Source organism: Rhinichthys klamathensis, unplaced genomic scaffold (assembly GCF_029890125.1).
Source record: "Rhinichthys klamathensis goyatoka isolate OS25496 unplaced genomic scaffold, OSU_Roscu_1.1 h1tg000243l_1, whole genome shotgun sequence".
NCBI classification, from domain to species: domain Eukaryota; kingdom Metazoa; phylum Chordata; class Actinopteri; order Cypriniformes; family Leuciscidae; genus Rhinichthys; species Rhinichthys klamathensis.
The window spans coordinates 1,943,902-1,969,664 of NW_026606765.1; the positions used below are offsets into that span (position 1 = coordinate 1,943,902).

Below are 25,763 nucleotides of genomic sequence, written 5' to 3' on the forward strand. Positions count from 1 at the left end.
GAAATGAGTCAACCTTTCCAGAAGATGCTACTTCTGCTTCAGTGAGTGCTGTTGTCCAACCAGAGCAATCTAAGAGGTCGCCAAGTGTATTCCAGAGGGCCATTTCTGTGTGTAATCCACCTAGCATAACTACATGAACTCTTTCACTATGTGTGTCTGGCCATTTCCATTGCACTAACTTTGCCAGAGCGAAAAGAGGCTGGTCAAATGTAGTAACTGGGATTTGTCCAGGATTAATAAATTCAATAGCTTGTCTAAGAACATTCATGCCATGTTTAATCATGGCTGGAGTGGCAGATTTATCATAAAACAGAGGAAGGAGTGCACATTTTGCTGGGGGGTCTTCCACCAATGGTTGCATAGAAGCATGATATGCAGACCATGCAACTGCATCATCACTGTCTAGTTCTCTCTTCTCTAGAAGTGGCAGTGCATGATTGACCCACCTGTTTTCCTCTTCTCTAGCATTATCCAATAAACCCATAGCTGTAACTACATTACACTCTGGCACTGAAACAGAAGTATTTTTCAGAGCTACAGCGGGGACAGTGGCAAAAGTGTCAGGAAGAGCTTTATTTTTATTTTCAAAAGGTGGTATCATAATGGGTGGTCTCTGTACACCACAGTCATCCTTAGTTGGAAACTGAAATATGCTGATTCCAGTACCATGAAAGGAGCCTACAGAAGTGGTTGAACTTGGGTCATAGTCAAGGTTATCAAGGGCACCAACTGTGAAGAGCCCTTTCCGGAGACAAGCTGGAACCACAACACCATCAACTTCAAAGCGTTCACATGTGGCTTTAGCAAGCCAGTCTTCAATTTGAATAACTCTGTCATATGAAATGCTAATACCCATTTGGTTTAATTGCTGGACCAGTTGCTTGCTTCTGGTTTGTACATGTACATTAAGGCCTAAAATAGGGAGTGGTGGTTCACGTTCAAGGCTGTGTCTGGTCATCCTAGCAGTGGGTGTTGCCCTTTTCTTTGTGTTATAAAGAATGCCTTGTCCCATTGTGAGGCAAGCCTGAGACTCACATTTTTCTTGATCTTTCAAGTTGGAGCCATTCATTATCATCGAGATAAGAGACTTTAAGCTTGAAGGAAGTGAGGTTTCTTGACATCTTTCTGGGAAGGAGCCAGTGAATTTGAAGCCTGTATGGTTGAATATGTCATTTCTAATAATCTTCGCAGCTTTTGCCAGGATGAGAGCATCTTCATCAAAATCTCTCTTCCTCAGAGCTTCCCTTAGCATATTTCTCATGCCCTCCTTGAAAACAAGAACTGTATTCCTTCCATCAAATTGTTCTTGTGCATCTGAAAAGCATTGAAGCAAATGATTTTTCAATCTGGTTTTGTTGACTTGCTTACTGACACCCAGTTCCTGAAGTCGATTTACATACAAAGAGTGGAGCTCAGATAGCATAAAGAGAAGGACTCCAGAATCAACACATTTTTCAATGTAGTCCTGAAGTTCAATGAAAGCGCGAGACTCATTCATATTTTCATCTATGTTTTCTGGACATTGGTAGCTCTTACTAGCGAGTCCACGGTAGCAATTTCTCAGCTTTACAAGGCATGGTAAATGGTATTTTGCCTCAATTGCAATTAAATCTCCTCCAATTATCCTTGTCATAAGCCTTGTGTCCTTAAGTTCAGTGATCATGGTTCGGATATTCTTGTCAGTATCAAATGTTGATACTTCATGGAGAGCACCTTTATCTTTGCCACCCTCACAGAAGAAGCACTTTCGAACATCCAGTCGTTGGCGTTTCATTGGCTTTCCCCATCCAGATTCAACAGCATTCCGCATGTTCTTCTTTGTCGCTTTCATAAACTTTGAATTGTTAAACTTTAGGTGGCAAGATTTGTGCCAAGAAGCAGAATGTGAAGCAAAATTGGTAGCAGTTTCATCATTCCCAAAATAGAGTTTAGTTGGAAGATTGTCAATCGCTCTGAATTGCTCGACATTAGCAAGAAATGATCTATAGGCATGAGATTTATCACCACTTGTCCCAGGTGTCTGCAAGGTACATCTCAGGGGTTCGGATGTGTCTTTCTGGCAAATAATACATAGAGCCCAGTTCAGCTCCATGTTGAAGTTTCAGAAACTAATGTTATGTAAGCATAAAAGTTATTATTATACCGTTATTTTGAATGTGTCACTTTATGGTTTCCATGGTGACGCGCCATTGCTTGTCACGTGACACACCGCAGCAACAACAGAGAATGAATGATGATCTGCTTTTATGTCATTTTTCCTTTTTTATTCAAAATATTCACACATTTGTTAGATATGGCATGAAATATCTGATATTCCGATTGTCAAATATATGCAAGTGGAAGTGTTTTGTTGTTTAAACACCTTTATAACGATCGCGTTAGTTGAGCTGTATGCGCGATGGGCGTTGTCATCTAAGTTAGTTTGTGCCGCAGACGCAGTTCAGAGAATCGGATCTGTTGGATTTTACAACACGTGAATTCATCCACTTCACCCGAAATACATAAAAGTAAGTGGCTGGTGAACTGGGAGACGAATAGAGTAAACTTTAAAGTCACTTACACAATGTGTATCTGATATGAATAAAACATTTCTAATTATGGAAAGGATTATTATTGCCTCTTCCTTTGACATCAGTGTGTATTTTACAAACTCTAAATGTATTGTTTTTTTTAGTACTTAAATGTCTGAAACCTAAAATAAACATTATGTGGTTGAAAACACTGAAAAGTTGTGATATATGACAGCTCTGAGCGCGCCTGTCTCTGGCTCAGCGCCAGCCAACGCGCGAAAGCACATTTGAATTTAGCAGTGCATACACTGACCGTTCTAATCACACAGGTGCAGTACGTGCGAAAGGGTTAATGTGATGTGATGCAGCCTAACATAAAACTAATGACCAAACTATGAACTTAGTAGAATAGCTATGAATGACCTAGTTGAATTGAAAAATAAAAGAGAAAACCAAGATCTCTTAACATTTAAGCATTTTTGCTGCCTTTTTTAATAATTCTGCCTATATTATACAGGGCTTTTTGATTTTTTTTTAGGTATAAGGTGTATTGGCACTCTGTTTTACACTTATAATTTGGAAGATCTACTGGCCTGAGCACAAATTAACAAAAGGAAGCTTATTCAGTGGTCTTAAAAGGCCATTATCCTGAAAGTTTTACTTGAGATGGAAAAAAAAACAAAAAACGTTTTTCATGAATATTGTTTTTTAAGTGATTTGACACTAAATTTCAATATTTCAGCTGGGCTCCTAGGCTGAAATCATTCAGGAGGTCCTAAAGAATCTTCATGTAAAATGTGGTGCTTTTATCACCTCGGTAACGGTATTATTTAATATGTGCACTACCCAACTGGACTAATAATAGCAAAACGAGAAAGGCACAACAAAGGAAACTCCATAACTGTGTGAATTAAGAAAACGTACTGTTACACGATTGAACTATTGAAATGTCTTACTTGTTCAGCAGAAAAAAGCCGTCTCTTCTTCCGTTTTGAACCCCTTCAAAACACGGAGTTCACGCACTTTTCAAAAGCCCCGCCGATGTTTAAATCCTTGTGTTCGCATGAGACGGTTTCTTTCTCTTTCTCTAGCCACCTTAAATCCGAAGTACGAAGTCTTTTGGGTTTTATAACTGCTGAATCTCCAGTTGACACTGATGATTGTTGTTTGGATCTTTCTGGATCCGCCATAAGTTTAATTATGTAAAGTGCTGCGAGAAAAGCCTATACATCTAAACATCTCGTCACGCGCAGTATAGCCGGCTAGCCGAAACTCCTTTATGTGTACGGGTGTGACGTAATGACGCAAAGACATGCTCGAATTTCCCGCGGAAACCCACCAGTACCACTGGAATTAAAATCATTATTACAAGCTAACCGTTTTGAATCTAGCTATGGCAAGCAGATAGTTTTGACCACTGGCAGAATACGTTTTTTTCAATATAATTATTTTGGATTATTTTTAACTTAAAAAAGTTACGGACTGGAGCTTTAAGTGTTTACTATCATGTCAGTCAGCATACAACTAAGGATGGTAAGGTGAGAGTTGTTGCCTTGGTGGACAAGTAATGTTATCGGTGTGCGGCCGAACAATAGTAACATAGAGTACCGCAGCAAGCCTACATACAACACAGTGTAGAAGTGTAGAAACATCAAGTGAAGTTACATCAACTGAATTTATGCCAGTTATGTTTAAAGGAAATTACTTTAATTTTAATTAAATTACTGAAACTTTGCTTCACATTTATTTCGAATCCAAAATATAGATGTTAACCAACATAAATATTTCACCCAATACAAATGAAATATAAACTGTTATTGAATGAATAGTTTAATGTGAATTGTGAAAAAAATTGTATGTGCTCTGATTAAATGAGTCATTTGTTTTATTTTTTATATTATCCTACACTAGACATTAAAGTGATGCGTATGTGTGTGTGTCTCCACAGATTTGATGGCATTTTCGATGGGAAAAAAGAAACCACTGTACATTTTCTGCTGAATCTGTTTGTTTCAGCATCAGAGTTTGATGCAAATACAGAAGAAAATTACACTGAACTATTAACATCTGTGTGCAGCTACACATCTTTCCCCTATGAGGAGAATTATTATGATACTGAGGATCAGTGTGATTTCCTGCTGGATCTGTGTTCACATGTGAAGGACTATGAGACTCAAACAGGCAGGAGTGTCCTTCCAGCATTACAGCCAGTTTATCAGTCAGCTCCTGCAGTCTGGATCATAGACCTCTCAGAGAGAAAGAGCTCCATCCTCCTAGAAGTGCTGAAACTGCAGACAGAGAAGAAACCAGTAGAGCTGAGAGACTGGACAAATGAAGAGAGTGAAGTGAGGGGATTCCTCCAGTGTCTGCCCTACATCTCACAACTCAGGTCTGTGTTACATACTTTTAAAATACCATTTAATACAAACATGATTTTTCAACCACATATTGTAAACAGAACCACTATGCTTGAATATTACCATGACAATACATATACGGGTGAAACTAATATAAGACTCATTACATGCAAAGTGAGATATTTCAAGTATTTATTTGTTATAATTTTGATGATTATGGCTTACAGCTTATGAAACCCCCAAATTCAAAATTAGAATATTGTGAAAAGGTTTTCATAGCTGTAAGTCATAATCATCCAAATTATTACAAATAAAGGTTTGAAAAATTTCACTTATCATGTAATGAGTCTATATAATATATTAGTTACACCTTTTAAGTTGAATTTCTTAAAAAAATGAACTTTTGCACGATATTCATATTTTTCGAGTTTCTCCTGTATAACCATTTTCATTCATTGAATCCTCGTCCTGTAGGAATGCTGAGCGGTTCATCCCGTCACTATGTAAAGTGTTCGGGCCGAGAGTGAAGGCAGATCAGGTGACTCCTCTGCTCCGGGCTTTAGACTTCACTGTTACTCTGAGTGGAGAGTTACCCAGCAGCTCCTGCAGATCTGTGGGGAGAGTTCTGGGCCGTTCGCCCTCGAAACTAAACCTGACTCTGAAGACACACGCCATCTCTCTCAGAGGACTCAAACTGCTCTTCAAACACCTCACACACCTGCACAAACTGAGGTTGGAGATACATTATCTACATCCAAACTTTTTGCATCATAGTTTAATAAATATCAAGTTGTCCAACATAGGCTCCTTCACTGTTTTTAATCTACCTTTTTCTTTTTTTTCTTTTTTGGTTTAACCACAGCGGCCATATTTGTATGTTTTGGGTTATACAGCAATGGATAAAAGTATTAGCAGATACATACATTTTGTTTTTTGCAGAGTTTGCTGCTTCATTGTTTGTAGATTATTTGGAACCGGCGAACATTCAACAATTTAATAATAAAATAAACAAATACAAAATGAAAGTAAAAGACAGCAGCCCCTCACGGACGACTGCTGTCACATATTAAAACACAAACAAAACAAAACACAGGTTCAAGCCTGTTCCTCTTTCGATCTCCACTGTCGTCGCTCCTCCTTTATTCTTCAGCTCCTCCGTGAGAGAAACGAGACCCTTGCGTCGCGCAGGTGTCGCTCATTATCAATCACGCCACCGGCCTCGTGCTGCTCTCTCACGGCCCTTGCCCTCTTCCTGCTTGCCACAATTATATTATTAGTTCCTAAGGTTGATCACAATGTATGTGCTTCTGTTTGTCCACTCGCCTTTGCCCACACTGTCCATACTTTTGACCATGGCGCTCATGAAATCCTCCTGAAAACATTCAGAAATCCTAATATCTCAGCTTGCCAAAGGTCCTTGGGACAAACACTGATCTACTTAACAATTACTGTAAATTATCGTAAATTCATTTTGAGAATTGAACATGTAATATAAGTAGACTTTCAGCTCCGAAACCCGCTGAATATTTATTTAAAATTGACCTTAATAGTAGAACTTTGAGAAATCTTGTTCATTACTTATGGCTTTAAGTCTAAGAAACAAGAATATGCAAAATATTTCTATACGTACCTTGTAATGTGCCCTAGACCCAAATTTCTCATGCGCCATAACACAAAGATGTCCACTGTGGTTGAACCAATAAAATAAAATAACTAGTGGTTTTACAATACAAATCCATATAGGTAATCACTAAAAATAAAATATTTGGTCCAGCAACCAATTTTTCAATTATTGGACCTCTTGAGATGAACTGACCTAGCCTGGGAAAACCCAGACAACTTCTGGCAAATTTAGATTTGCTCTGAAAGTTAGTCTGGCAAAGAGCTCATTCAAGCTCATTTCCAATCCGCCGAAATTGAGGCACCAATCAGAAACGTTGGGGCGGGCTTTACACGATGACGACAGCGCTGGGATTTTGAAGCAGATTTTGTAGCCTACATTACAAAGATGGATGCCGCCGTCGAACATCACTCGTTCGAATCAGCTATCGCGTGTGTTTTAAGCGATTTGAACGTTTCCTTTTTGTTAAAAACCGAGCAAAGAACAACACTCGGAGATGTTTCTGCCGCTCTGCAAACGTCATCTCCTTCATCGCTCTGATTGGGTTTAGGTCTATCCGCGACGTCCGTTGGTGACGCCCCTCTGGAAATGATTTGTCTATGACGCTTTGCCAGACCATAACTCAGTTACAACTGAGAATGGTCTGGTTTTAACCAGGCTAGAACTGACCATCATCTGTCATCACATTCTGAAATCTACTGTTTGAATGTTTCTCATGATCTCTGATTTTGTTTTTGACAGTGTGGAAGACGAACTGGTAGTGAAGATGTTCAGAGCGCTGAGATCATTGAATGGTCCTTTTCCACTGATAGAGGAGTTTTCACCGCTCACAAAAGACTCAAAGCGAAATCTCTCTCATATCATGAGCAGCTTGACGTCTCTCCTGAAACTGTTTTCTGTTCAGTGTTTGGATCTTACTGAGTGTGAATCAGAGGCTCTGTCTCTCACGGCTCTGTTGTTTCTCCAGGAACCCCGGACTATCAGGTCTGTGTTCAGCAAGTTGGTCCATTTTCTGTGAATAAATCAACCGGTTTAACCTGTTCTGTGTGTGTGTGTTCAGGTTCTCTAAAGAGACTCTTCAGCGGCTGGTTTCGCTGGTGTATGAAGCACAGGATAATGAACTGACACACTCTTTCCTGAAGAAGGTGTCAAAGGATTTGACTTGCTGCTCACTGACCTGGGAAGTGATTAATTACCTGCTGCAACATCAAGTGCAAAACTTCAAGTTGGACTTAAGCAAGAGCAAATTACCTCGTGAAAACATCAGAGAACTATTACCTTGGTTAGAGAGAATCCAGTGGAAAAGGTACAAGAGTCCACTCAATTAGGGCTGCAACAGATAATCGATAATGAAAATAATTGACAATGAATTTGATTCTCGATTAGTTGCGTCTGTGCAATGTGAATGGAATCCATCCACCAGTCACCTTATAAGATCTCAGATCTCAGAGCCTAGGCTGCCTACAGAGACGCATTTTTTTGACGGCCTGCTTATGGGGCGGGCAGCTAGCGGATCGTTAGGAAAGATTAGATGAATGTGATCATTTATGTTTGGGCCTGAAATCGCTGATACAACCCTTACTGTGCGTTCACACCGCCGGCGGCGAGAGCGTCAAAGTGGCCGGAAGTCATTCATTTTCAATGAGAGCCGGCGGCGAGCTCCGGCGAGGGCGGCGCGGCGCGTCTTGGACGGTGAGAGCGGCGAGGAGCGGCGAAAAGAAGTTGAAATCAGCTCAACTTTAGGGAAATGAGCTATGACGCGGTTCGGCGGCAGCCGGCGGCAACCAATCGGAATGTAGATGTGCTCCGTTTGAGAGGATTCCAGAGAACGCAGTCAAGTAACAAAGGTTCCGACCACATTAGTTCCCAAGCAAAATAGAGGAGAGGTTGATCATTTGAATTTCATAAGAAGGCGCGCAACACTATTTATAGGCAAGATATTCGTGCTAGAACACTTGTTTTTCAGCGGGAATGCAAATTAGAATAGCATTTAACCATGAACACAAAAGCCACACCAAACAAATGGCTTTTAATTTGTTTATTTCGTTAGCAAACATGTCACTATAATTAAGTTCTTTCCATCGATACATTTTCTGCAAACATAACGATCGACATGCTTGTTTGCTTCGCGGTCCCTTTAAATAAAGTTTTAAAAAAGACCAAGCATTCGATCTACGTCAGAGCATCAGAGCGTCCACGAATCTTTCCACGGCGTCGCTGACAGGGCGGCGAGAGCGAATTTTGCCGCTTTCGCCGGCGGCGGTGTGAACGTACGGTTAAGTGTACTGAGCTTTGGCATTTTTAAAAGGGAAAATGTTGCAGACTAACTTACTGTTGCATGCTTACACCCACAAGTGGCCAAGATCACAAATGTGGGTATTTACCATTGTCAAGCCTGTGATGTCAAGAAACATTTCTTGCTAGAAATTAGGTTTAAAATTCTACATGTAATCATATTTTTATGAGAAAAATAACAGTGAAGGGGCTATAGAGTGCGACAGTGGCCACCCTCTATTTCAGAAGCGCTGGTTTCGGAAGTATTTTTTTTTCTTTCATTTTTCCCATAGGGATTAAAAAAAAATTGTTAAAGAGTTAAAAGGCATGAACCAAGCCAATCATCAACGAGGTGAATCACAACACTACAAACTTTAATTTGATCAACAACATTTTTTTGAAAATCTGAGGGAAAATTGAGGGAAAGAATGACAATCCCATGAAGCATTGCAAAACAGCATAATCCAATTAAAAACGATGGAGAAATATAAAACTATTAATTTACAAATGTTGACTTTGTTTATATATATATATATAAGTTGAAAGAAAGTTCAACATATATTTCTTTCAAAACTAAACTATATGAACAGACCCATGACATCCTGCTTTTCCCACAAATAAATATCATGGCTGCAACAGCTCATTTGCATCTATGGAGTCTCTAGCTGCTATTCCACTGTCAAAATATGTTGCAGTGACAGGAATTTATTAATTTGTGTCAGGAGTGCACATCAATGATACTGAAAATTTAATGAGGTGAAAATTTTTTAAAATGTCTGAAACATTGAAGTTAGCCAGTAGCCTGATATAATACATGCGGAATGAGCAGCGGTGCTGACTGTCTCCTAAAATCTGCCTTTATTCATGGACACTCCTCAAGTCCCAGTTGACCCACTTTGGACCAAGGTATTCGGTGGGCCAAAACCCCTGGCTGTTGGCCAATAGGAAGCCCAGATGAGTCCTGATCACACCCTGGCACACAATAGCACGCTCGTTTTTGGCTCGACAGTGTAGACTGTTATTGTAGTTGCATGTAGTTTACTCCTAAGTTTGGGGATTTGTATTCATTAAGTGCCTTAAATTCAAGTTGATTTCATTGAGTGATCTTATTCTCCACAGGTTGAGCCCCAGCTTTACTCTGTCCATCATTATGGAGATTTATGAGATTTGCTCTCCTCAGTATGTGTCCAGTCTGATGAGTTCAGCAGGAAATGACATCAACCTGAGCGGCAGAGTGTTGGACTCTGTTCACTGCGCTGCCCTGCGCTTCACTCTCGAGAACTGCAACACTGTTAAACTCAATCTGCTCTGGACCTCCATACCAGAGGAGGAGCTGGAGAGCTTTCTGCCTTTGCTCAGCAGAGTCACACCACTCAGGTTAGCTGATTTAGCAGCACTGATATTATAACAGCTGTTGTTTTGCTCAAGAATCTCTCTGTTAACAGTGTGTGTGTGTGTGTGTGTTAGTGTTGACAGGCGGCTGCTGCTGAAGCTGCTTCATCGCTGCAGTTCCTCTGATCTCCAGCAGGAAACAGCATCTGTTCTGCTCTCTGCTCTTCACAACACACTGGACTTCTCCTGCGACTCGGCTCTGGATTTAACAGACACACTGGAAAATCAACAACATTTGATACTTACTGATGAAGACTGTAAAATAATCTCATCTGTGCTTCAGAAAACCCAAAGTGTTGTGAAGTTGGTTTTACAGGACTGTAAGATCTCTGATACGGCCCTGAAACAACTTTGGCCAATCCTGCCTCGAGTCCAGCTGAGGTGAGAAACATGACAGATCCCTTTCATTACTGATACGACACAGTCCAATTATTTATCTGCATATAAACTCCCTGTATATTATCATTGTGTTGTTCTTCCTCTCGTCAGTTGCAGTAAAGCTTTGCTGCTGCAGTTTCTGGCTTGTATCAGTAAAGATGGAACTGAGAGAGGCTCTTCGAGGAGGACTGAGGCTCTTTCACAGGCCTTGGGAGGAGAGATGGACCTCAGTCACACTCAGATGGACCAGAGCGCTTGTGAACAGCTGGCGCTGTTTCTGGAATATTCTGAAGGGCTGAAAGAACTGGATCTCAGTCACTGCAAACTCACGGATCACTGCATGAAGCCGCTGATGCCACATCTGCACAAAACTCAGACTCTGGAGTGAGTTACAGAGACACAACAGCAATAGACAAACACTAAACACATGTTTACTTCTGTTATTTTATTGTTTCTGTCTCATTTCTTCTTATAGTGTGAGTCACAATAATATCACAGATGAATCAGCAGAGAGAATCCACAGCGTCGTCTCCAGTCACAGCAATATCCAGACTGTGCGGTGAGTGTGTGTGAGCTGTGTTTCATTTCTGTAGGTTTATTAACCCTCTAACCCACATCATTTATTAATGAAACAAAGTAGTTTTAGTGATTTAACTAAAAAAACAACATAATTCATTCGATTTTTACGTTATAAAGACATATCTGTTTTCTGTAATCTGATTAAATGAATTGTTAAATTACAAGTTAAAATAATGCAAGCAATGCTAGTTTTAGATCCACATTGTTGAAGGGCCACATGATAAGCATTTCTTGAAGCATTTATTATGATTAAGAAAGCCTGTATTTTTGGTATATAAAAGTGCATATTTAAAATTACTTATCATATACATAAATGTCAGTGGTTCAGTTTAGAATATTTGCGCACAGCTTAGCCAAATATAATTTAATGAAATACTTTGATGAATACTTTTACTTTTTGACTGAAGGTCCTGACTTTTTTTCACATCACATGACTTTATATCATATCGTGGTGAATTTTGTGTTTTCAGGCTGTTCGGAAACAAAGTCAGTGACAGAAAGCAGTTCATCGGAGACAAGCGATTTGAAATATGGTGAAGATCCTGGACCGTAAACCTGATGATTCATTATTAAGAGGATTTGTAAATGACTCGGTTCATGATAAAACAAAGTGACAATCACTTTGCAAAGCATGAAACATCTGTGTCATATATTTTTACGATTATTTTGAATTTATTTATATCTTTAATGTAGTTTTCAATTAAATTGAAATGTTTAAAATCTTGCAATGTTGTGGTAATAATGGCCTATATATTGCCTTAATATACATATAAGAGCAATAGTTATTTCTTATGAATGTACAGTAGTTCTATGTATTGATCTCTTAACTGGCTTCCAGTCGCTGCTCATCAAGTTCAAGAGACTGACTGTGTCTCTGTGTTCGAGCCTGTACTTTATCATTTGTATTCCACATTTATAAGTCACTTTGGATAAAAGACTGCTATATAAATAAATGTAAATGTGATGTAAATGAACTCTTATTTGAGCAAAAGTGCGTGGGCCCTTAGAATCGTCCTGACTAAGATTAATAAAGGTTTTTACTTCATGTTGTTGTAGTAATTTTCCATTGACTTTGCTGTTATAATAGCACTTGTTGAATTAGAGCTGGTCAGAGTAGTTTATTCAATAAGCTTTTAGTTGTGTCTTTCCCAGTGCTCAGAAAAGGAAAAGGGTTAATAGGTGTTGGTGCAATAGGTGTTTTCTCATCAGTGGGTTTTTCTCATCCTTCCCTACTTTCCCATACGCTAGATCTTTTTGCATTTTGTTCCTCTCTCTTCGCTCTGCCTCATTCAACCAGCACATGGTTGTTTTCTTACAATCCACACACACATATCTCACACAACCTTTTTGTTCCTCACTCCCCTCTTCTATCGAGTCTCGCACCGCTGTCAGCCTAGTGACACTTAAAGTTCCCTTCTCAGGGAAATCATGGTATTTAATTAATTCTTCTTCAGTACCCTTCAAAAAAAAACTCCCATATGCTTTTTTCCTCAGACTAAACACCGGTTTATCAAAACATTTTTTTTTTGCGCATTATACTCTGAGAGTTCCTGTGATTTCCTATTTTCTGTGTTTTTTTTCCCCCTGTGCACTTATATAACTTCAGTCTGAGATTTTCACCTCAATAGAAAAAGGAGAGCACTTGCTCACAGTTTTTGATCATCCAGACCCTCGGGGTCTCCTCCACTACAGCACTGTGAATTATCTAAACCCACCAGACTAGTATCCCCCGGTCTAGTCACCACAGTGTTCCCTTGACCATCATGAGTCAATCCCTCTTAGGTAACCCTTATAATTTAGACTTTGTCTCTTACCAGTCTCATCTTATGCCACTTCAGTTCTTTTGATGATTCATGCTATTTCATGCATAGTGAGTTTTTTACACTGTTAAAGAGTTGGATTTCCATGCTAAACATGGACAAAGTTTCAAAAATTAAGTTGTACGTTTGATTGAGTATTTCTGTTCTCAAAATACTCCTTCCTGGTTGTCACAAGTTTCGTAAAGTTTTTTTCGAGTATGGGCGCGTATGACGTCAGATGCGCCGGAATTTCCTTATACGGTCCTAAGGGCACTTCTCTCGGAAGGGCGCGCGCGCAGCTGTAGAGCGATAGCCGTAACCTGTGCCCATCAAAGCGCTGTGCATCGGCTGCGCTGCAATATGTCACCAAAGAAGTGTGTTTTCGGTTGCCAAGGCAAGACAACACTGCACAGATTCCCAAAGAATCAAGCGTTAAGGGACCAGTGGATGGAGTTTGTTTTTCCAGAACATCAACACAGTTGTGCAAGTGTTCTTGTTTGTTCCATGCATTTCGAGGATGATTTTTTTTATAAACAAGGCCCAGTTCGAAGCCGGATTTGCTAATCGTTTAGTTCTCAAGGATGGAGCAGTCCCAACACTAAAGGTTATCGGTCTTGCATTGGAACCGCAGGCGGTGAGTAGAACCTAGAACTGCTTCAAATATCTGTGTGTCTATCGGCGTGTAACTTAAGCACAGCAAGTAGGCTAAACAACATGATCACGAATAGTTAATGTATCTGTGGAGCATGCGATATATGTTGTGTGTTTGTTTAAATACATTTGTTTAGGTGGCTAGGTGTCTGTTTGTTTATTGTAAAACCAAATCATGTCTTCATAAACCACGAGTAGACACACAAATGTTCTAAAACTTCGCGCGCTCTTGATTATTTAGCTCCGCCCAAACGGCACGCCTCCACCCGCTCGGCTTTTTCCAGAAAGACTCGGTACAGCCTATCTTTCTTTTGTAAATATAATAAAACTAAAGACTTTTTGGAGATATGATGGATGCAATAGTTCAATTCAAATTAGCTTTATTGGCATGAATGTGTACAATAGCACAATATTGCCAAAGCAATAGACATATACAAACATATAGATAAATAAAAGTGAACAATAAAAAAATAAAATAAAACGATTACTAAAATATCAAACAATCAAAATAATAATTATTTGAACATTTGTACAATTATTTATCCATCTGAGGTTCCACTGGTTGTCCTCATTTCATGGCATGAGGAGACATATTTTGCAGCAATTATCTCACATTTGGACATTTCTCCTAGTAAATATGGGATTTTCTGTGTGTCTGATATGGATTCGAATTCAGGGTATATTTGGGAAGTGTTTTTGTCTTTGTGTATTATATTTGGGGCATGAGGTTAGAAAGTGCAGCTCTGTCTCGACCTGTCCCCGGTCACACTGTTACTGTTGCAATATTACTCTATAGGTACTCAAGCTTAACATGAGATTGACTGAAACTGAGTGTCCCCCCCCCCCTTTAATGTAGTAAGACTGTGATATCAAAACTCAGTACCCTATACACCTTGTTCACTTCTCACCCTGTCTGGCTCGTTGGTCTAGGGGTATGATTCTCGCTTAGGGTGCGAGAGGTCCCGGGTTCAAATCCCGGACGAGCCCTTCCTTTTCACAATGTACAAAATTTCGATTTGATTGAAGAAGTCAATTTTTTATAACTTCATTTGATGTATTTTTATTCATTTAAGATTATATTATTAGATTATAATTGAGATCAAATCTACCCAGCACAGTTGCAATACCGTGGATCGAAGTTATAATGGCATAGTGCTAGCGTTTACTGACCTGAACGGCGCTGCTGTCGACTGCACGTAACGGACTGTACCCCACCAAAATGTCAATATGTTAATAGTGATAATACACGTAGAAATATTAACAAAATGTATGACCCCGACGTGATTTGAACACGCAACCTTCTGATCTGGAGTCAGACGCGCTACCGTTGCGCCACGAGGTCTCAAGGCAGGTGTAAACAATACAGATTTGTAAACAAGTGAAACACACAAATGGAAGTTAAATCAAATAACACAAATTTAATAGTATGCAAATACAGGCAAGACGTTCCCGTGTGAAACCAACAATTTTACATACTGATATAAACTGCAGATTTATATGACCAATTCGGCAAGCATTTATACAAGAGGACTATTAAATTGTCATTGTTTTCGGATAACTATTATTGAGTATGTTCTTATGTATAAATATGAAAATACCATTCTTAAAAACGATGTTTTGACATTACTGGCTAATCCACGCAATGTTGAAATACTTTATACACTACGTCTTGACTCTTTGTTGTGGCTCGTTGGTCTAGGGGTATGATTCTCGCTTTGGGTGCGAGAGGTCCCGGGTTCAAATCCCGGACGAGCCCGTCATTTTCTTACTCTACAGTTGAAAGTATGCTGAGAATTACTGAGGCATTATATGTATTCACACAGTACCCCAGCATCAGCCAAGACCACAGCATGCATGCATGCGCGATACATGATGATACAGTGGATTTGCAGACATGGACATCTTCTTGATTGTATATTCGCTTAGCTTGTGGACCGTGGGAATTCATGAAAAAGGGATAAGGTTAGTTGATAGTAAATGTTTAAGGTTTATAACAAGTATTTGAACATAAAATTATTTACAAAATGTTCAGAAATATTTGCAAAATCCTGATTTAAAAAGACAATGGCCAGTACGGGGATCGAACCCGCGACCTTGGCGTTATTAGCACCACGCTCTAACCAACTGAGCTAACCGGCCACATACGTCATTATAGGAAATTGCCAATTTCGCTCAAAACTAGGATAGATCAGCTTATATAGGAGTGCAAAATTATTCATCTGTAGCGTTCGTTATTTTGAATAGAAATCATCACTCATAAAGCAGTCATTCACGTCTTCTCCGGTTTATTTGTGTTCACATACAGATCCGCCAGGGCTCTTAGTCCAATGGTGCACATATTTGGAGAAATAATGATTTTCATGTTCCACTAAATTATGCGATCTGAAGCTCAAACAGCGAACACAGCGAGATCTGTCTATGGATCTGTCTCTCGACTCTCTCCTCTTCCTGATTTGCGTCAGTTATGATCTCTGCGCTCTCTTATTCGCTATAGAGCTGTCAATCATCTCACGTGGTTTAACGTGACAATAATCCTGCCCTTCTGCATGCTGTGTACACTTCCTCATTCTGACCTCCGTGATAACAAAGCTAAGACACATCTCTTCACCTGAAACAAGAAGCTAATAAATGCACGATTTCGAGTATATATGGTTTGTGTGTGATTTTCGTGTGATTTTGGATATTTTCATATGAATAAAGAATGTTTACAGTATTGCTAAGCAAGGTGTAGCCATTAGCAGCATATAAAATGCTAAATATAACATATTTCAACATCTTTTTTTTACTTAAAACCATTTTAAACCGCGACCGGAATATGATACAAATACTCTATGGTGCTTTAAAGTGAGCTTTAAGTAAAAGTGTAATATTAATCTTTTAAATTGTGTCATGTAGCTTGGTGCTACTTGCTCTAATCCACCTGTTGCAGGAGCTTTTCTAGTTCATAATCTTCTTTGTTAATATATATATATATATATATATATAATTTTTTTTCTAACAAGACTATAAATAAGTGGCTCTTGTCTTGATACTATGTACAAACTAAACCACCTGGATCCTAGAACTGCGGTCCTGAAACCGCAGCCGCCGCTATATCATCCAGTTCGGTAGGTGGCGCTGTCACAAAAAACTAGGGTCCTGAAACTGCGGTCCTAAAACCATAGACAGTAAAAGAAATGGACAGAGCGATCTCATTGGAACTCAGTTGAGACAGTTGAAGCCCACTTTTAGCGATTTTTGAGAACTTCCGTTCCTGACACGCAGACTCAGACCGACTCAAACTAAGCTTGATGACGTGAGCAACCTGTCTGACAGACGTTAATCTTCTAGTAGCTGTGCGTGAAAATTGCCAACGTTAATCTTGCAGAGACGGGGAACTTGAGCAAAGAGTCCTTTATCGTGAGTGAGCAGGAGTAAGTATTCCGTTGCTTTTATGGACTCATTATCTATGGGCTTCTCTCTTGACGGGACGTCCCCCCGATTGCCTGCGAGCTTCTCCTCCTGTCTGTACGGTAATTTCTGTACAGCGCGACAGAGAGTCGAGTGGTTATGACGCAATCGTTAGCCTATTTTTACTAAAACTGTTTCTACGGGGCCATAATGTAACATAGAAGGTAATGGAGCCATTTATACATTGTCGTGTTTCTTTAGAAATAAATAATGGACAAATGGAGTCTTTAAACGCCTCAGATGTAAAGTTATTCGCTGTCAAAGTGACGCCAAAATGAATGGTAGTCAATGGAAATGCTAACGCAAGTGAAGTTCTGCTACAAGATGGCGGTACCCGGCCGGCTTCAACTTCCGGTCGATGGATTACCCCCTTGCCTAAAACTGGGGTCCTGAAACTGCAGCCTCCGGTTGTGCAGGAACATACCATAGATATCATAGAGACTAGATGCCCTATTGGCCGCTGGAAACCGAGAAATCCGGCCGCCATCTTGAACCAGTCGTATTCCTAGTTTCGTTGCGTGGCAGCAGATAAGATGCCAGAGCATTGTGGAGCATTTTCCTGTTCTAATCGTCGGACCATCGAAAATAGGGCTTTTCACAAGTAAGTCAAGCTTAACATTACCGTACTATTGGTTGTATTTTGTGAATAGAATATTACCAGATAATCAAGAAGGAGCAAGGATATTTGCTATTACTGTACTGAAATCGTTGTGAAATGCTGTTTACTGCATCAGCCGGTGTTCACCCGGCATGGAGAGGTGGGGTAACTGTTAAAGTAGTAATTACAAGAGCTTCTAGGTTATCAGATAAGCATTCAACTGCCCTGTTGTGTTATTTGTGTTTGCGCATGTAACAGGAGACCAGTTACACGCACATGATATCAGGAAGCAATGTAAATACAAGCATTACAGCGATGCGCAAATTAAGTTACCCCTCCAACTTCTAGTTTTATTGATAACCTATATCTTATCACATGCGATTTGGCTATTGATATTACAGAAGTCCTGTGGTAAAATTACATTATTAACTTACTCCATCTACCCTTGTAAAGTTAATCCGAATAGGGCTTTAGTCTCGACATTTTCCCCTCCCACATCCACATACAATAAAAAAGGTATAGGCTTAATGTTGTCCGAATTTAATTTTTAGAAATTACTGATGCAAACACGTTGAAAAGCTTCTTCTCAATTTTTATTACAGGTGGCTGCGTTCGGTGGATTCGGTGGCTGCGTAATGTGTGTGAAAGTTTGTGTGTGTGTGTGTGTGTGTGTCTGTTCGTGTTTGTTTGTGTGTCTGTTCGTGTGTATGTGCGTGTCACAAATCATAAATTGTTTCTTCAACTTATTAAAATATCTTACTTTACTGCAACTATCTGTTTCTGCTTCTTTATTATATTTATAGTGTGTGATTTATAAAATACATTATATCCTTCATCACACATATTGTGTCTGGTCACTTTATATCTTATATCAGAATATTATATTACTGTTAAGCCTACTATGGATATTAAAATACGCCGAACCATGTGTCCTGTATCATAGCTACATGAATTACCTTTGCAGCAAAAAAAACGCGTGAAAATCAGTTCAGTATTCAGTGAGATATGATTAATTTAATGCGCTGACAGCTCATTTCACCTGCCATTCAGATTACACTGAGCGGAGCGGATGACCGGTTTAAGATGGCGGCTCCAATTCTCGTCTGTGCCAATAGGCAGTAGCGGTCGATAGGGCGTCTACCTATATGATGTCTATGGAACATACTACTGAAAAAAATCGGCAGCAGGAAGTAGCTGCCGTTGACAGCAGGAAGCCCTGCCATATTAGGATGGACCTGCCATATCGTGGCAGCCAATCAGTATCGTCCAAACAAAGTATAGCAACCAATCACATGTAATTGGAAGTCAAGCGACAGCGGCCAATGGTCAATGGTGGCGCCGGCGATAAGAACATTTTAAAACTTTTTCGCTGAACCCCCTCTCCGTTTTGGCGCTTTTAAATGTGACAGATCGCTGTAGCGCCTCAGTTCAAATGACACGTGAACCGATCATCTCTCTTCACTAGACTAGTTAATAGTAAATAAACACGAATGATCAATAGGTGTGTGTTGAAAGATACAGTAACTTACCGAAATCTCATACATAGCCTAGCCTACTGTAATATCGACCAAATCAGTGTTTTTCAACCGCAGAAAGAGGTCAATAAAATAGCTGGAGTACAATGTCACATAACGTTACATTTACCTCAGAAAAGCCATTTAATGACCATACGTAAGTTGGCTAGAAAAAAATAGTATTTTATCATATATTTAGTATTAGTATAAATAAGTATTTTGCTAAATATGTGCACTATATTACATATTTATTATATGTTTTACCTATATCATTAAAATATTATAAAGTTGTTGTAATAAAAACCGCATTAGGTCTATACTGTAGCCTATGATTTTAGTTGTTATTTTTAACCAGCTGACAGGGCTCTCTGTCTATGTTAACAGCATTATGTGACCTTTGGGTTTTTTTGTTTTCTCTTTCTCGACCCGGTTTGTCCCACCCTTCATTAGCACACACACACACGAGCCTATAGCGCCACCAGCGCCGCCCATATGAACCGCAACCCCATTATTGCAGGATTTATTTAAAGAACTCTCAACCTATAATATTTATCCTGTCACATACACCCCCTTTAAATCCTGCTCAATGGGAACATACCATAACAAGAAAAACCAACAGTAAAGAAAAAGAAAAGAATGAAGAAAAAAAATGGGGTGCTGAAATACAACTTCATACTTCCAATCAATAAAGATTGCCCCTTTATTCTAAAGGGGCAACACCGTTCTAGGTTCACACCGTTGCTCCGTTAGCCAGTATCCGCACATCAGAGCCACTTGAGCTGGTCTGCATTGACTTTTGGTCGGCAGAGTTTAGAGAAGGAATGTCGGTGGACGTGTTGATTGTTACAGATCATTTTACAAAAATGGCCCATGCTTTTCCGTGCCAGAATCAGTCTGCCAAACAAGTTGCGAAAAGGCTCTGGAATGACTTCATTTTAGTTTATGGATTTCCCAAGAGAATTCATTCTGACCAGGGGGCTAATTTCGAAAGCAAGCTAATCAAGAAACTGTTGACCATGGCGGGTGTGAACAAGTCACACACAACACCATACCACCCGTCCACACCCGCCATTTTTGTAAAAATGATCTGTAACAATCAACACGTCCACCGACATTCCTTCTCTGAGCTTTGCCGACCAAAAGTCAATGCAGACCAGCTCAAGTGGCTCTGATGTGCGGCTCGAGATCGTCTCAAGAGAAAACATTTCCTAGGAGCCAACTTTAGATTGTGATGTGTCAACCGCAAGAGAACCATTTCGAGGCGTTGAAGAGCGACTGACTCAGATGGGGCAAACACCATCAAATCATCAAGGTAACAGAGAACGCTGCTGAAATTCTCATCTCCAAAGATAGACATCATCATTCTCATGAAAGTGGCTGGGCTATTCGAGAGACCCATAGGAAGACTGTTATACTCGTGAAGACCAAATGGGGAAGAGAAAGCGGTGTACTTTTTGTGTTCTTCCTCTACAGGAACATTATAAATGATGTTTTATTAACAAAGTTCGGGAGGAGCACGTTCAGATAATTAAACCTAATTAAACACACGTGGAGCACATTCAGATAATCAAACCTAATTAGACACGAGTGGTGCTTAATCAACGAGTTAAGCGCTGTGTATATATACAGCAAACTTACCTCCGTTCATTGACAGTTTAACAGCATCCCTCCACCACCCCATCTCCTCACTTATAGTCCTAATACTCTTACAACAACGGGGGGAGTACTCTGGGTTCGGGCAAAATTCCGAGCTCGGAGCCCTCCCCCGGACAGCACGCCAAATACGCATAATCTTTACTCTGTTTAATTGATGTAAGTGTGAACTCGTGAATACCCTGAGGTAAGATCCATGGTAGAAAAAAAAAAACGTGTTGCCACCCAAGGCAGCCAACACATCAGACTGATGTGGTAATGGGTAGGCATCTCTGACAGTCCTCGCATTTAACCACCTGAAGTCAGTGCAGATCCTGAGATCGCCATTCTTCTTCCATACTAGAACAAGAGGGGACGCATAGTCGCTGTGTGACTTGCGGATAATTCCTTTTTCCTCCATCTCGTTTAATGCTGTCGGCAGTTTTGCATACTGGCTCGGTGGTATACGCCTATAAGGAAAACGGAAGGGTCTATCGTCAGTGAGGTTAATCCGATGGACAACGCCTTTGGCCTCTCCACAGTCCATTTTGTCTCTTGAGAACACTGATTCATACTTCTCAATAAGGTATAACAACTTGTCTTTCCAGCGGGCTGATACTTCACATGACTCCAAATCCAATTCACCAAGGCCTAATTCACTCAAGACACGCTTCATATCTTCACTGGATCTAGGTGGTAAAGGTTCCTCAGTACACTGCAGATTTGACTGAATCTGTGTCGGTAAAGGCAAATCTTGCACTGCAATACAAGGTGACACGTCAGCAATTTTTGCATTTCTCTTCAACACCACTCTATGATCAGTAGGGTTAATGACTTGCAAGGGGATAGAACCATCTCCCCATAGTGGTGTTATCACCCTCCCGACTAGAATTTGCCTTGGTCTCGATCTGGACTCGGTTGGTTCCACGATAACAGTGCTGCCAACTGACAAGACAGAAGACTGAGGTAGCTTACCCCAAACCAGATGTTCAGTCTGCGGCTCTAATGTCACACTCCTCTGTAACTTTACAGTACCGACTTTCTCAGGTATGGATTCACCTCTCCACCTTTCGGCATTTGTGAAAAGGGACAGAAACATACAGCACTCATCACTCTCATTGTTGCTTGATTTAGACATGAGCCTCCAGTAACCATCAGTCTCCCTCAGTTGCATCAACAGTCTCTTTATGAGATTTGTACCCAAAATTATCTCTTCAGTCTGCCCAGGCACAACCAAAACAGGAATTATCATGGAGCAGCCGTACACAGTAGCTTTAGGATTATAGACTGCCGTAGGGGCAACATGATGGCCACCACAACCAACAATGACAATATCTTGTGCTGACTGGCTTGTCAAGTCTGGGTTACTTCTCAACAACCGTTCTTCAGCAGACTCACTAAAAGTACATGCCATTGATCCACTATCAAGTAAAGCTTTGAGAATGAGATCAGTCTCAACTGAAACGGAAGTGTAGAACAAGCTATCAGCTCTTGGAACTCTCTAAACACACTGAAAGATGACTGTTTTGTCCGAAGGTATATCACTAAACATGTCACATAAAGACTCAAAATCCCTCACATCATCAAAACTGGAAATGGGAGCTTCACTCACAAGATCTACGTGATCCTCCCTCACACGTAGATCATCTAGTTTGACTGTTGGTTGCCTGAGGAAGTAGTCTTCCTTTCCTTCGGGCACCAATTTCTGGGATGGTTAGGTGAAAAACACTGGAAACAGAGCCTGTTGTCTTTACAGTGAGTAAAAGCAGAATGTGAGGTGTCCTTGCACACCAAGCATGGCGTCTCAGTCAAGCCTGGAATTCTAGACATGCTGTTTCTCTTCCTGTACTCCTTGCTGACCTGTGCATTCCCACTATTACTCATTAGAACTCTTTCCAGCATATTGATCACCTTTTCCAAAGCCATATTTTCTGACTGTTTTGACTGAAGGGAATCCTGGTCAGTTGTCACGGGGCAGGGGCCAGGACTTACGCTCATCTCATTCACAGAAACTTTCTGCTCACATCCAGTCGGCTTATTTCCTTGTCCTGTGACTCTGAGACTTTTCTCTGAATGATACTCGTTCAGGATCTCTTGTACTTCATAAGCCGTCCATTTGTCAATGGTTTTTGAGCGAAATGTCAGAGCTAGATCTGAATTTGGACAATTTCGAATGAACATACGTGTTACCTCAATCAATTGATTGTCCAGTACCTTACCCTGCTGTCTTAGACACTCAGCTGTGATGTCAGCAGTACGGTTCAGACGCAACCAGTAGTCAAAGGGATCCTCTTGAGGTTCTGGGAGAGTAGTGTAGAAATCTTGCAATGGGATAGGAGAATACTGCTGGCAACTGAAATGCTTCCTTAAAATTATGTAGATTGCATCAGGATCTGTACTGAAATTCAAACCACTAGACAGCATCCCCACTTTAACAACGTCCTTGGCTTTGCCTCTCAAGTGAATTAAAATTTCCTCACCCTGCTCCTCAGTAGGCAGAAGTCCCTTCCTTATGAAATTTTTCATGAGTTCCACCCACTCATCAAGGGTAACCGTGTCTGATGCGTTGCCTCTGAAGATTGGAGGATCTTTAACTTCCCTCTGGCGTACTACTTGAATCTGCGATGCACTCGATGTGGAGCTTTGTTCATTCATGTATCTACCATTGGGGCTATTATGAGTATGCCTAGATGTAACATCAATCTGACTGCGCAAATTCAAATGTTCAAGAATACTGTCCGCCAGTTGCAGGCCTACTTGCTGTACTATGCTACCCATCTGATTCATCATGTCACTAGTAAGGACTGGAGTTGATGTGCTAATTGGCTGCGTACTTTCAGAACTGCTACAATTTACACGATTAGTGTTCTCATTAGCATTTTGAGCGGGACTCGCATTAGCTCCTAACCCCACACCATTGCTAATGTCTGGGAAAGGAATTGGTGTTGCTAAAAGACCTCTCCCTCGACCAACATTAACTGGAGTTCCCATATATCTATATCCAGTTAACCCGACGTGCTCCATAATCAGGCCATAAAAACATAAAAGTGAGAAAAGAGAAAGAAAAAAAATATTTCCACAGAATTTTCAACAAATGCAGTAATACCTTAATCAAATAATAAAATCAAACCACTTCAAAGTGTCTATGCAAGAGTCTCTTTCCAGTGTTATTTTTAACTGTGAAGCTTATCTGAAAGTCCTGTGCAATGAAGAATGAAGACAGGCCCGCCGGTCCGATGTTCAGATGATCTTCGACCACCTTGACTGAAGTCCTGAGTCACGGCACCAATGTGACCTTTGGGTTTTTTGTTTTCTCTTTCTCGACCCGGTTTGTCCCACCCTTCATTAGCACACACAAACAGGAGCCTATAGCGCCACCAGCGCCGCCCATATGAACCGCAACCCCATTATTGCAGGATTTACTTAAAGAACTCTCAACCTATATTTATCCCGTCACAATTAGGTGCGATTTTCTTTAGAAAAATTAACATCTACTGTAGCCATAGGCTATGTATGTTTCCAAATTGAATCAAGATCGGAATAAAACCACAAGAATTAAATTGAAATTGTAAAATTTGTATCTAACAATAATAAAAACAGTAGCCGCCTACCAATTATTACACCATGCTGTCACTAAACTTCATAAAAGTAGGCTACGTGTAGTTAGGCTACCAAATCTTTGATAGACACCTATAGTGATGCAAGTTTTTTTTTTTTTTTTTTTTTTTTTACATCGTCATTTAATGTCTTATACGATTAACTAATGACTAGATGTTTTGAGGGGCAAGACTATTGCACAGAGAACTATTTAATACATTTTGAGCAATAAGGCATTAGCAACTGATAATGAAACAATTGTACATAATCAATTGCATGAATGTAGCCTATAGGCTACCAAAGCAATCGCAACTTGTTCAAAAGAATGGGAAACTGCTTTTATGATGTGCACAAGTGACTAGATGATGTGGAGGTTGAACAAGTAGTTTTGAGAATTTCATTTCTGATCTGAGAAATGCATCAAATTAAGCGACTGAGAAAAACTGTAATTAATTTGTTTATCCACGGATTGCACAAAACTCACAGCTGCTGCATTTACATTCTCTCACCGCTAGATGTCAGAAGAGCATCTCAACTGAAGTTTTTATCTGCAAGAAAGCATAAGCCAAAAAAAGTGGGAATATTAAAACACCAGGATCAAAATAATAGAAACTTTTTTAGTGCTATAACATTTTACTTTCTATACAGTTTATTAGACAAATGTATGGAATCCAGGGATTTCAGTATATAAGTGAAATAGTGCTGTATATTTTTACAGGGTCTCAGACTGATGCTCACATTCAAGACCACTCCATCCTAAATTCTCCTTGGATAATATATGAGCTCTTGACAATGTCTTTCAGAGTAAAAGATGTGTGTGAAGAGCTGGGAAAGAGGAAGTGGTGTTGTTGGTTCTGCAGCTGGTGTTTTCTGCAAAGCCTGAGCTCCAGGAAACAGCTTGTGGGGTGAAACTACTAAGACTATAGTAATAAGTTCGCAATCCGCTAGTAAAATCAACATGAACACATTCCTGGTTATATGTTGTGAACAAGCACATTACATTAAAAACTTTCTTATAAATTCTTCTTTACAAGAATATTCTAATAGGCTATATAACTATAACGTCTCTAAAACAACATGCCTTTTAGGATACCATCACAACAATTGGTCACACAGAGACACTTTTCATCATTCAAAGAATTCCTGAGTCTTACCTTAAATAAAAGAAAAAAAAACATCCAAGAAAGAGACAAAGTGGGTGTTTGTCATTTATTAGATGAGTTGAGAAAGGGGTGACAAGGTCTCAACATTCAAGATGTATTTTCATTAACAATAAATTATCTTTTTACAATATGAAATGGGACAATTATTTGGCAATATCTCTTCACCACATGTTTTCATATGAACATGCACACAACTTATAAACACATCTACTCCAGCAGAGTAGCAAGATTCATCTCTCATGGAAGTT

At 40.0% G+C, this 25,763-nt stretch overlaps 2 protein-coding genes and 4 non-coding genes across 6 annotated transcripts in view; 4 read left to right on the forward strand and 2 right to left on the reverse strand.

Moving 5' to 3' along the window:
• The window catches only part of si:ch211-281l24.3 (uncharacterized), a 66,347-nt gene extending 58,531 nt beyond the window's left edge, over positions 1-7,816 (forward strand). Inside the window, exons 15-18 of the mRNA XM_056266002.1 lie at positions 4,459-4,899; positions 5,342-5,599; positions 7,230-7,472; positions 7,549-7,816. Of these exons, the coding sequence (XP_056121977.1) occupies positions 4,459-4,899; positions 5,342-5,599; positions 7,230-7,472; positions 7,549-7,816 (1,210 nt within the window). The remainder of the gene's footprint in view (positions 1-4,458; positions 4,900-5,341; positions 5,600-7,229; positions 7,473-7,548) is intronic.
• Positions 7,817-9,852: 2,036 nt separating this feature from the next.
• LOC130100499 (uncharacterized) lies at positions 9,853-11,778 on the forward strand. The gene is made up of 5 exons (XM_056265970.1): positions 9,853-10,139; positions 10,230-10,535; positions 10,644-10,916; positions 11,008-11,091; positions 11,582-11,778. Exons 1-5 carry the CDS (start codon positions 9,913-9,915, stop codon positions 11,646-11,648), a joined length of 957 nt encoding a protein of 318 aa, XP_056121945.1. The 5' UTR covers positions 9,853-9,912; the 3' UTR covers positions 11,649-11,778.
• Positions 11,779-14,476: 2,698 nt separating this feature from the next.
• trnap-agg (transfer RNA proline (anticodon AGG)) lies at positions 14,477-14,548 on the forward strand. The gene has a single exon. It is a non-coding gene; the product is annotated as a tRNA-Pro (tRNA).
• Positions 14,549-14,831: 283 nt separating this feature from the next.
• On the reverse strand, positions 14,832-14,903 carry trnaw-cca (transfer RNA tryptophan (anticodon CCA)). Its single transcript has one exon. It is a non-coding gene; the product is annotated as a tRNA-Trp (tRNA).
• Positions 14,904-15,245: 342 nt separating this feature from the next.
• Positions 15,246-15,317, forward strand: trnap-ugg (transfer RNA proline (anticodon UGG)). Its single transcript has one exon. It is a non-coding gene; the product is annotated as a tRNA-Pro (tRNA).
• A 309-nt stretch (positions 15,318-15,626) lies between these two features.
• trnai-aau (transfer RNA isoleucine (anticodon AAU)) lies at positions 15,627-15,700 on the reverse strand. The gene has a single exon. It is a non-coding gene; the product is annotated as a tRNA-Ile (tRNA).
• Positions 15,701-25,763: the final 10,063 nt, after the last annotated feature.

Bases quoted from the DNA above. Each gene is read 5' to 3' on its own strand.
- LOC130100499 (XM_056265970.1), top strand. From the start codon at position 9,913: ATGGAGATTTATGAGATTTGCTCTCCTCAGTATGTGTCCAGTCTGATG. The intron at 10,140-10,229 runs GTTAGCTGATTT...TGTGTGTGTTAG, and splicing joins AGCAGAGTCACACCACTCAG to TGTTGACAGGCGGCTGCTGC. The intron at 10,536-10,643 runs GTGAGAAACATG...TCCTCTCGTCAG, and splicing joins CTGCCTCGAGTCCAGCTGAG to TTGCAGTAAAGCTTTGCTGC.